Source organism: Trichomycterus rosablanca, chromosome 10 (genome assembly GCF_030014385.1).
Source record: "Trichomycterus rosablanca isolate fTriRos1 chromosome 10, fTriRos1.hap1, whole genome shotgun sequence".
NCBI lineage: Eukaryota > Metazoa > Chordata > Actinopteri > Siluriformes > Trichomycteridae > Trichomycterus > Trichomycterus rosablanca.
Genome location: NC_085997.1, coordinates 19,344,646 through 19,357,818, shown reverse-complemented (window position 1 = coordinate 19,357,818; position 13,173 = coordinate 19,344,646). Strand labels below are relative to the sequence as shown.

At 38.6% G+C, this 13,173-nt stretch overlaps 1 protein-coding gene across 6 annotated transcripts in view; it reads left to right on the top strand.

Annotated features, from left to right (window-relative positions):
- Positions 1 to 13,173, top strand: part of nrxn1a (neurexin 1a) — a 267,067-nt gene that overhangs the window by 205,966 nt on the left and 47,928 nt on the right. For all 6 annotated transcript variants that reach the window (XM_063002922.1, XM_063002923.1, XM_063002921.1 and 3 more), the window contains one exon: positions 3,022 to 3,203. In XM_063002922.1, coding sequence (XP_062858992.1) covers positions 3,022 to 3,203 — 182 coding nt within the window. The remainder of the gene's footprint in view (positions 1 to 3,021; positions 3,204 to 13,173) is intronic.

Genomic DNA, 13,173 nt, shown 5'->3' with positions numbered 1-13,173 from the left:
ATATGTAAAGAGCTAGCAAGCAAATAGTATTGGACATATTCAAGATTCAAGAGCCTAATCTTTGGTTGTCTTTCAAAAGATCAGTAAATATGTTTTTAACTACAAACACTTACAAATGTCAGTAGTTCCTGTCAAATTCCATAGTAAATACATAAGGGTCATTTTTGACCCATGTTGTGCATTAGAAGGGTAGTGATACAAAAATGATTTTTATTAAAAAAGCAAAAAATATAAAACTGAAATAAGGATTTGTGATGATCAAAAACAAGTTAATTGAAACATTCATGGAAGCTTGAATGACGAAATTAATTTATTGCAAAGATATAGAAAATAAAAACTCAGTTGGGTCACTTTTGACCCAGGTTGTGCATCAAAGGGTTAAAGTGACATTTGGTTGTTTTTGCCAAGATTTGGCAACCCTGTTATGTACAAATCCTGATTAAAAGGGATCCATGGAGAAATCATTTTAGACACATGCAAATGACAGGTATATATATATATATATAATGCGAATTATGTGTAGAATATAGATGCCTGGGGTACCATTTTAAGGCTTTAAGTTTTTACTATCTCAGCCATTAAAGTTTTTGTTGTGGTTGTTTACATAAATATTTTATTATCTTTTTTTCTTTTCATTTTCCTGTTTCACCATTATTTTATGCTGGTCAGGGTCACAGTTGGTCTGGTTTTCCCAGAAACACTGGGCGCAAGGCAGGAATACATACACCCCGGACCAGGCGCCAGTCGTACATAAGGCGCTATAAAAATGTGATTAATTAAAGTTAATATCAATGCAGATGTTGCAGATACTGATTAGCCATAACATTAAAACCACCTCCTTGTTTCTACACTCACTGTTCATTTTATCAGCTCCACTTACCATATACAAGCACTTTGTAGTTCTACAATTACTGACTGTAGTCCATTTCTCTACATACTTTTTTAACCTGCTTTTACTCTGTTCTTCAATGGTCAGGACCCCCACAGAGCAGGTATTATTTGGGTGGTGGATCATTCTCAGCACTGCAGTGACACTGACATGGTGGTGGTGTGTTAGTGTGTGTTGTGCTGGTATGAGTGGATCAGACACAGCATTGCTGATGGAGTTTTTAAATACTGTGTCCACTCACTGTCCACTCTATTAGACACTGCTACCTAGTTGGTCCACCTTGTAGATGTAAAGTCAGAGACGATCGCTCATCTATTGCTGCTGTTTGAGTTGGTCATCTTCTAGACCTTCATCAGTGGACACAGGGCGCTGCCCACGGGGTGCTGTTGGCTGGATATTTTTGGTTGGTGGACTATTCTCAGTCCACAGCGCTGCTGTGTCTGATCCACTCATACCAGCCAGTGTCACTGCAGTGCTGAGAATGATCCACCACCCAAATAATACTCTGTAGTGGTCCTGGGAGAGTCCTGACCATTGAAGAACAGCATGAAAGGGGGATAACAAAGCATGCAGAGAAACAGATGGACTACAGTCAGTAATTGTAGAACTACAAAGTGTTTCTATATGGTAAGTGGAGCTGATAAAATGGTCAATGTCTGTAGAAACAAGGAGGTGGTTTTAATGTTATGGCTGATCAGTGTATGTTGCTCAGTGTGGCTATAACATACATCAGACCAACTGACCAAAAAGACAAATAATTTTAATATGTATTTTATTCATGCTAAAGCAATGCACACAAACACACACGCCCCATCATACACAATCTTTGCTCCTTACGTTACAATTTTTTCTTTTATAATGAGCCTAATGTTTTTATTTTTTGTTTTTCCATTTACTACAAATAAATGTTTTGACATTGTTGTTGTCAAATTTGTTAAAGTACCTAAAGGATGTTCAGAATAATTAAAATATTATATATTCACTGATAATTAAATTAAATCTAAATGTCTAAGCTTTACCAAAACATTTCTAACAAATATCTTCACTATTTAAAATGTGAAGATACATCAAACATTGCCACTTCAGCCCACTGCTGCCTTCTCTTCACTGGCTTCCTGTAGCTGCCCACATTCATTTCAAAGCAGTGATGCTTGCCTAGAAATTCAAAAATGAACTAGCTCCAATCTACCTTAGAGAACTCATAAAACCCTGCTCTGTACTATGTGTTTTTTGAGCCACAAGTCTAGCTTGTCTCGATCCACCGCTCAGAATAGAAGGAAGACAGGCATCAAGGCTATTCTCTGTACTAGCACCCAGTGGTGGATGAACTTACCCTGTCTGTTTGAACATTGGAGTCTCTCGCCATTTTCAAAAGATGATTAAAGACCTTTATCACTTCTTTACTAAGCACTTAAATTGAAACAAACAACTGATCAACAGGTGATGCTCTCCTGTCCACATTTTTAAATATTAATGGTCAAGGTTTAAGCTTTAAATGACTTTCCTGCATATTCTATATTACATATTATTATGACATTGATGCTAATTCATTTTCTGGCTGATTAGAAATGCAATTTTAGATAAGTCTGAAGTTTCGTTATTGTAATTTTAGATGATGCAAAATGTAGCATGTAAAGGTTGAAGGGGTTAATAGCAAGTCTAAACCCTGGACCTGTGTGTGAGTGTGTATGTAAATGCTAACCCGCTAGATGAAATGCGTGCTGAAACTGTGCACTTTGCCACTTCAGGGCGGCGAGGCCAGACAGATTGCCTGGCATGTTGGTGGCTGCAGAGAGTTCTGTAATTAGAAGCGATGCTCAATCAGCCTATGTGATTTAGCTGAGGTGTGAGTGTATGTGTGCGCGTTAGTGTAAGACAGGACCACATCTTGGCGCCAGCTTTAGTCATTTAGAACATGCAGGTGGTCCCATGCGACATAAGCAACGTGAGGGTCACACGAGGGCTGTAATTATTCCAATCAGGGAACAGCAGGGGCTGTCTGACCCCCTGATGGACTCATCAGGATACTCCCACACTAACAGTAATGGGCTGAAGAACACAAATGCATGCACTACCACACACATGCACATTGATTTTACACTAAATCTAACGACTCACTTTCTTTTCCACAGCGGGAACGACGTACATATTTGGTCGGGATGGTGGGCTGATTGTGTACACCTGGCCTCCCAACGAAAGGCCGAGCACGAGGGCTGACAGACTGGCAGTTGGCTTCAGCACACAGCAAAAGGATGCGGTGTTGGTCCGAGTGGACAGCTCAACTGGACTCGGAGACTACCTGCAACTACAGATAGTGAGTCCTGAACGTACACACATATTAAACCAGATCACTCCCCTCAATATCAGTTTTCACTATCAACCAGGTTACTGTGTGAACACTGTTGTATATGTGTGATGTTCACATCTAGTGTCCAAACAGGTTGCAAAATAAAAGCAGGATAACAATAATAATAATTATACTTTATTGTAATTTTTTGTCGTGCTGTTCTATGACGTGTCAGATTGTTTTGGACAGACATATATTTGTCTTATAATTGAGTCACTTCAATCCCATGTATAAAATGTATTTAATTGTATTTTAAAAGAAAGACATTTTGTTAAGTCAAAAATCACACCTTTTTCCCAACACACATTTGAGGTTCCAAATTTGAGTATATTTCTGGTTTATAATCCATTTTCTAGGCTTAGAACCAGACATTTCATAGGGAGCAGTGGTAGCTCATTGTAAAAGCTGCTAGACTTGATAAAAATAGATACAATTCTGATTAAAAAGCACACCAGGAAGAAAAGAATCAAAATTTTTGTGCAGTCTGAGCAGTTAAAGAACCAGTTACCGACCAACCACTGTTGGCTCACCTCAGTGACTGGATTTTTATTCTGTCTCTGTTGTTAATTAATTTGGATAAATGAGTCTGTTTATTAAAATGCCTTAATATAAATCTAAAAGTCTTTTTTACAACATGGTTATGGTCAAGTAAATTAGTTTTTCTTTGGTATAAATAAAGTCTTCATTTGTACTGCATTTTGTCATGCCACTCCCTTTTTTTAAACAAAATACTTTGCATGCAAGCAAAAAGCAGAAATGATTAGACAGTGGATTTAATGACAGTTTTGTAGTACTGATCATACCATGTGACGTGTAAGCTTTTTACTTGTCTTACTTGCCAATAATATTTTTTATGTTTTACCAATAAAATTGGAAAAAAAAACTATTCTATTTGTTTAAAATATACATTTAGTTGAATTAATAAACATTTTCTTAAAGCTAGCAGGTGTTGCAGTCCTTGTCCATACCAAGACTAATCTTTTTTTTTTAATTTGGCTTTCTCTCCACACTGAAAAGGCATATATTACAACCATATTTCAAGGCTAAATATTTTTTTAATTCATTTGTAAACTCAGCTTCAACACAACCAACACTATAGAAGCATGAACAAGTTAAATAAATATGCTGTATTTGATTACTTGTATACATCGAATTATGCGCAGGAAACTGATTCAAGACTTTGCAAAAGTCCAAATGTTGACTGAAAACATTATACAAACACAGCAGTAACTGTACCTTTATTAATGTGGCCTAGATTGAATGATGTGCATGTTTTTAAAGTCTCTTCCCACATAGACTGACATTGACAGAATATTCTAATTTACACATTTGCTACACAAGATCAGATATGTGAATCATAACTATCTCACATTCAATTTACATTTGAATTTGGAATCGACATTTGAAAAATTCAGTATCAACCACTCATTTAGCAGAGAATTTTAATAGCTGCATGACTAGCTGGCAGATCTTTCCATTTTGAACCACTTTAATTAGCAAAATATTTTGCTGTTTATCTGTTTCTTTCACAGAAAGCTGTTCTTATTGTTGCTAATCATTATGCTAATGTTTTATATCAGCTGACTCAACTTGTATCAGTGCTTCCAACTAGATAGCATCACTTTTGTTCACACATTAGGTAAACTGGTAAACCAGGGAATTGCATTAGATCATAACCTGGGAATTTTAAACCAGGATTTTAACACTGGTGCATTTACACTAAACGTCTTACCTGTAAATGTTCTGTTAGTGTGCAAGTTGTGTGCACATGTCTGTTTCTGAATGTATACACATTTTTCTGTCTAACTAACCACACAGTGTAAACACAGATGCATAGCAACACTGATTTAGATAACTTTGATGTCTCAGTTCGCCCTCTATACATGAAGACTAGCTCTGCTTGAGAAAGAAAAAACTATCTCAGTGTTACCAGCATGAATAAAGATAACAGTACTGAGCACACATTACAGAATGTGCTCGGTTCTCTCGGCATTACACATTTCTTTGAAGGAAGCCTACGATCCCCCTGAGACACTGGGCTACTCTCGCTTATTGAACTTCTCCTCTCAGTTTCTATACTGAGAATATGAGGCAAAGAGGATGAGAGTAGGTGAAGGGAGAAGGAGATGAGCTGGTATTGCGATGAAGGTCATTTTTTCAGTGAGGATGGACTTGTGAGCTCTGTAATCACAAAGCTCTGCTCAGATTAATCAGTGCACTCTCTGAAGAGTGACATCACACTGCATTGTCTCCAGCTGAGCCCTTGTGTCGCTCGAGAAACTGAACACTGGTGGCAGCCTTCATCTCAAGCAAGATGCTCCCACTCTGATACACACTGTGCCAAAGGAGCTGCTAACCAGAAGCTAGCTAGTTCTGTGCAGATTTGATTACAGCTCATTGAAAAAAAAGTCTAAAGTTACTGCAAAGTTTGAAGTTTTAGAGCTGGATACTAATTAAACTATATCTTGAAAATCAGTGTGTAACGAATAGCATTGGTCATCAACAGTGCACGGTCATTATAGCAAATGCTTAAGCAATATTACTTACTGGCTATTCCTAATTTTGTCAACACAATATATTTCATGGCTATAAATGATCAAAACTATTGATCATTTAACTACATTTAACTACAATTGAATAAAAACTACATTTGTATAATAATCTACATTGTGTGTATGCTGTTCAATAATTTAGAAAGCTTTTCTATGTCCATTTAGTGAGGCAGGTGCAATTGTAGGTGGTGTGTGTGTGTGTGTGTGTGTGTAGGGTTTAAGTAATTTAGCCCAAGTTGATTTAAATAAGGCAAGTACTTAGATTACTATCATAAATGTATACCAATAACTGAAGAACTTTCCAAAAATTAAGAAAAGGAACATTGTATTTTAAAATGTACTGTATTATCTAGTAGCTATGCAAAATAGCATAACTATTTAAATATGGACATGTAGTATCTTCCAAATACACCGATCAGCCATAACATTAAAACCACCTCCTTGTTTCTACACTCACTGTCCATTTTATCAGCTTCACTTACCATATAAAGCACTTTGTAGTTCTACAATTACTGACTGTACTCCATCTATTTCTCTGCATGCTTTGTTAGCCCCCTTTCATGCTGTTCTTCAATGGTCAGGACTCTCCCAGGACCACTACAGAGTAGGTATTATTTGGGTGGTTAGGTCATTCTCATTACTGCAGTGACACTGACATGGTGGTTGTGTGTTAGTGTGTGTAGTGCTGGTTTAAGTGGATCAGACACAGCGGCACTGATGGAGTTTTTAAACACATCACTGTCACTGCTGGACTGAAAATAGTCCACCAACTAAAAATATTTGGGTCCACCACCCAAATAATACCTGCTCTGTGGTGGTTCTGACTATTAAAGAACAGAGGGAAAGCAGGCTAAAAAGTATGATGGACAGATGGACTACAGTCAGTAATTGTAGAATTACAACGTGCTTCTATATGGTAAGTGGAGTTGATAAAATGGACAGTGAGTGTAGAAACAAGGAGGTGGTTTTAATGTTATGGCTGATCAGTGTATGTAACATCTTTGCGAGGGGGGGGGTGTAAGTACATGTTATAAACCAGATTAAACTAGGGGCTGCAACCCTAGCGTAAATGCTTTTGCAAAATAAATGATTAAAGTGTAGTTGGGAAGCTAAGTGTTACTAAATTAAGTGCAGTCTGTGTATCATTGACATCACAAACACCTGATGTCATTTCTTCCTTTAATTAATGTAAAATTACCTTTCCCTACTCTCATTAATTGTGTTTAGACAGGTGTTAAATGAACGTTGTCAGGACTGACATTTATGAGTGTGGGGTAATGTAGCTTGAGGCTTTGATAAACTTGTCTAAAGGCATGGAGGATATCATTATCCACCGACCACCCCCGTGAAAGAGAATTAACCTAGAATCATTGACCCTGTTAACAACAGAGCCCTGATGGTATCATTCTTTCAAACCAACACCACCAATCCATCTTCAGTAATGTGCATGACCCTGAGCATTCATGATCAGGCTAATTTAACCACATCATATCAGCATCACTGGGGCAGTAGCATTAGTCATCCTTTACTTCCATTCATTTATTAAAGAAAGGGAGGGGCAATATGTTTGAATAAGAAAATCAATTACAAGGATGTAGGTAAATGTCTAGTGAAAACTGGCACTGTATATCAGTCGGCTAATATCATTCCTATGATGAAACATGGTGGTGGCAGCATCATGCTGTTATAGGTGTGCTTCTCAGTGGAAGAACTTGTACAAGAGGAACATCCCTAATGAAAACCTAATCTGAATCACACATAAACTCTCACTGAGGCAACAGTTCACATTTTCACTGCCAAAACACTGGAGTGGCTTTGGGGCAAATCTCTGAATGTCCTTGATGGTGCAGTCAAAGTCCACACTTAAATCTTACTGAACATCTGCTGCCACCCAAGCGACCTCAAATTTCAGTCTGGGAAAAATATTTAGCCAACGTAAATATGCAGATTTGTTCAACTGTATCAAAATGTTCTTACTTTAAATAAAAATGAGAATAAACACTTAAGCCTTCATAACCCTTTCATTAAACAATAATAATAACATATAACATAAAACATGCACATGTGTTTAATGGAGTGACACAGTGGAACAGCAGACAGGTACACCTTTTACCTGCTACCACCTTTTAAAACATTCTAAATTGCCCTTTGCAAGTGTGTAACACACAAATGAATTGATGATTGATGATCAGGCTAATTTAACCGCATCGTATCAGCATCACTGGGGCATAATCATTAGTGATTCTTTACTTCCAATAATTTATTAAAGAAAGGGAGGGGCAATATGTTTGAATAATAAAATCAATTACAAGAATGTAGGTGAATGTCTAGTGAAAACTGGCACTGTATATCAGTCGGCTAATATCATTCCTATGATGAAACATGGTGGTGGCAGCATCATGCTGTTATAGGTGTGCTTCTCAGTGGCAGAACTTGTACAAGAGGACTTGTACGTCCCTAAAGAAAACCTCATCTGAATCACACAAATGAATTGATGCCCTGTTTAAGGCTTTGTAGCTATCATGACCCTGACTGGGGACAATCACTTACTGCAGATAAATAATTGATTTATTTAAAATGATTTACTGAATGAATGAGTAAGAACATGGTCAATATAATTACAGCATTTATAAAACATTAAACATGTATTGGTGCAGATTGGTGCAGTATCTGTTTGTGCCTTAAAAATACAACTTTTTATTAAATAACCCAAAATGTCACTGAGCACTAAGCAGTCAAATGAACCGTTCATGTCATTTCAATTCTCATTGTAGCACAAATGTAAATAATATAGCATCATTTCCTTTTTTGATACAAGTGCAGTCTTTTGTAAAGTTCTATTTAATGCATTGACAACAGGCTTTATAAAAATTTATTTTATTTGGTTTTCCATTACCGCTACATTAAAATTAATTGATTATTTGGATCATTTAGTTGTTGCCAGTCTCATCTTGCTCCATTTACTTCACATAAAGCCTGCCACCATCTTTTCAGTGGGAGAGAAAAAAATATTGTGTACAAATCATTCGGCAGATCAGCCCTCTTGGAGGAAAGCGTTAACTGCCTGCTTCCAAACACATGAGCTCACAGATGCCTAATACTGGCTGTTGTCATTGTGATTGATAAGAAAGGCATGAATGCCATCTATCCCACCCAAAGAGCAGGGCCAATTACGCTCTTGGCAACAGATGACTGTAGTGTCCTTGGGGCTTCATTTTGCGATTTCTGGTCTACAGTGTGATAAAACTTTTCTGTTGAACCGCTCATGAGCCCAAAATCACCACTTTTTTCTGAAATAAAACTTTATATTTAATGATCTGTGGTGCCCCTTAGCACCCTATTAAAGAGCAGATTGCACTGAAACAGTCTGCTGCATTTGTGGTAAGAAAACAGTTTATTCTGCTTTATTTACTAATGCAGCACACATGCCAGGCAAATAGCTTCCTTTTCTTTACCGATGGACTGACTACATTACAAAATGCATTTCCTTTTTTGTAATGCATAGCTCTTTAGATTTGTTCTGTTTCATAACAGGTACTTCTTAAGCAAAGGTCCCACCTTCTATCTTCACAAACCTAAGCATCACCATGACACCTCATTTGAAAAATTTCATTAAAACCATGTTTATTTAGTAGTTCTTTTTAAGTTACCATTTTATCATGGTCAAGGTCATGGTCTGTTCAAAGCTTGACCTGGAAACACTGGGCACAGGCCAGTAATACAGCCTGGAAAGGATGCCAGTTCATCACAGGGCATCACACTTATTCACTTTTATTTACTCACTTATTCCCTTCATCACACATAATGGCAGTTAAAGCAGATAGTCTACATACTGGCATGTTTTGATGTAGGGTAAACCAGTAGTTGAATTAAATTGCTGTATGGTAAAATAAAACCAATTGGTCTTAAGAGTACAAAATGATAGACATGCTTCACATGGGTCTGCCAACAGGCAAGATCTGCGAGACAGGATCGAGACTGAGGGAGGTGTAAAGCATATGAAAAGAAAGAAAACCAATGTGATTATGCTTGGGGCACAGCCAAGTTGTTTTAACTTGCCAGTCTGGCACACTTTCTCAATGGCAAATGCATTTGTAAGTGCGCCTAATGAACACATCAGTCCACTCGAAGATTAATGACAGTCAAAGGCTAGCGCAGCAGCGGGATGCACAGTAATGCTGATTAATTCTGAGAAAAAGAGAGCAGGGGCAGAAAAAAGCAGAAAAAAGAAATGAGAACGAGGCAGAACGGATGACGTGGTAGTGTGGTTAAAAGTCTAGATTTCTTCGGAGAGTTGAATTGACCCAGTCGAGGGTGAAAGACTTCTGACAAGGATGTAAGTGCTAGTCCTATGTTTCAGTGACTTATAGCAGATAAGCTGTAGGAAATCATCTGCCTGCGTCCTAAAGCATAGTGCTTTAGGATAGCAAAGTAGCCTTTGCCTTCTAATTGAACAAACATATTAAAGATTTTAAACATTTTCAAGATTCCTGATTAAAAAACACAAGTGGCTTAAAGGAACAATGTACAAGTTTGCTTCAACAGCAGTTGCTTTACTAGTTTGTCCCCAAACCCTTCTCGATGTGTGGAGACACACTGCTGCAATGTCATTTAAGTTTTCCTTACACGATTAAAACTTGACTTGAACATTTTCCAATTAACTATTCCTTGTTTCTAAATGTAGCTTAAGGGATAAAGATATACAATAGAAAGAATATGGAACTCTCATGTATGTATGCTTTTAATTATTGTGAGTTCAAACAAGGGGCATAATGAAGAACTGGGGCATACATGGATTAAAAACAAGACATTAGACATGAAGGCACAGAACCCAGGTTCACCTAATTAATAGGGCGGCATGGTTGTTGAGTGGGTAGCACTGTTGCCTTACAGCAAGAACATCCAGTGTTCATTTCCCTGGTGGAGCAGTCCAGGTCCTTTCTGTGTGGAGTTTGCATATTCTCCCCGTGTCTGCGTGGGTTTCCTCCGGAAACTCCAGTTTCCACCCACAGTCCAAAGACATGCAAGTGAGGTGAATTGGAGATACAAAGTTGTTCATGACTGTTTGACATTAAAAACTTGAACTAAAGAATTGTGTAACCAGTAACTACAGTGTATCACAAAAGTGAGTACACCCCTCACATTTCTGCAAATATTTCATTATATCTTTTCATGGGACAACACTATAGACATGAAACTTGGATATAACTTAGAGTAGTCAGTGTACAACTTGTATAGCAGTGTAGATTTACTGTCTTCTGAAAATAACTCAACACACAGCCATTAATGTCTAAATAGCTGGCAACATAAGTGAGTACACCCCACAGTGAACATGTCCAAATTGTGCCCAAATGTGTCGTTGTCCCTCCCTGGTGTCATGTGTCAAGGTCCCAGGTGTAAATGGGGAGCAGGGCTGTTAAATTTGGTGTTTTGGGTACAATTCTCTCATACTGGCCACTGGATATTCAACATGGCACCTCATGGCAAAGAACTCTCTGAGGATGTGAGAAATAGAATTGTTGCTCTCCACAAAGATGGCCTGGGCTATAAGAAGATTGCTAACACCCTGAAACTGAGCTACAGCATGGTGGCCAAGGTCATACAGCGGTTTTCCAGGACAGGTTCCACTCGGAACAGGCTTCGCCAGGGTCGACCAAAGAAGTTGAGTCCACGTGTTCGGCGTCATATCCAGAGGTTGGCTTTAAAAAATAGACACATGAGTGCTGCCAGCATTGCTGCAGAGGTTGAAGACGTGGGAGGTCAGCCTGTCAGTGCTCAGACCATACGCCGCACACTGCATCAACTCGGTCTGCATGGTCGTCATCCCAGAAGGAAGCTGACGCACAAGAAAGCCCGCAAACAGTTTGCTGAAGACAAGCAGTCCAAGAACATGGATTACTGGAATGCCCTGTGGTCTGACAAGACCAAGGTAAACTTGTTTGGCTCAGATGGTGTCCAGCATGTGTGGCGGCGCCCTGGTGAGAAGTACCAAGACAACTGTATCTTGCCTACAGTCAAGCATGGTGGTGGTAGCATCATGGTCTTGGGCTGCATGAGTGTTGCTGGCACTGGGGAGCTGCAGTTCATTGAGGGAAACATGAATTCCAACATGTACTGTGACATTCTGAAACAGAGCATGATCCCCTCCCTTCGAAAACTGGGCCTCATGGCAGTTTTCCAACAGGATAACGACCCCAAACACAACCTCCAAGATGACAACTGCCTTGCTGAGGAAGCTGAAGGTAAAGGTGATGGACTAAACCCAATTGAGCACCTGTGGCGCATCCTAAAGTGGAAGGTGGAGGAGTTCAAGGTGTCTAACATCCACCAGCTCCGTGATGTCATCATGGAGGAGTGGAAGAGGATTCCAGTAGCAACCTGTGCAGCTCTGGTGAATTCCATGCCCAGGAGGGTTAAGGCAGTGCTGGATAATAATGGTGGTCACACCAAATATTGACACTTTGGGCACAATTTGGACATGTTCACTGTGGGGTGTACTCACTTATGTTGCCAGCCATTTAGACATTAATGGCTGTGTTGAGTTATTTTCAGAAGACAGTAAATCTACACTGCTATACAAGTTGTACACTGACTACTCTAAGTTATATCCAAGTTTCATGTCTATAGTGTTGTCCCATGAAAAGATATAATGAAATATTTGCAGAAATGTGAGGGGTGTACTCACTTTTGTGATACACTGTACCTGTCCTGTCATGAATGTAACCAAAGCATGTAAAACATGACATAAAAAACCTATTAAATAAATAAGTTATTGATCAATAGCACACTTGGCATCTTAAATAGTAAAAAAAAAAAAAAAAAAAAAAAAAATGTTGAAATTGAAACAAAGTGTTTATTTGCACAAACACTACATGTGTAATAGAAAGAGATTAACTGATGTTCAAGTATTCTCAGTATCGTATTACTGAAAGAAAAATCAGTTACAATCACCCTGATTCCTGAGAACGATGACATTATCTTATATTGTTTGGATAATTGATAGTTTAGAGCTAATGATTCAACTCTTTCTGACTATTACAGCGTAATGACAGGTCAGGAGGGATAACGGTAAATATAGCAGACTTCTGGCACATTTGAATGACTGTGGGTTTGTGATGAAGAGTGATCGGAAAGTGCCTTATGAGATTTCATCTCCGCTCAGACCGCTGCTCGCTTCTCAGAGAGTGAGAGCTGAGCAGTGTATGCAATGAGAACACGTCTGAATGGGTTCCGGAAACGTATCTTGCCAAGTACGTGTGGTTTTTTGGAGGCAAGAGGAACTGTGCTAAGTGCTATTCTCAGAGCACTCGAAACAGAAATTTTTTGCTCATAGCATCCCTCCATATCTAATTCTCACCATCACAGAGATACATGGACTGTGGGCA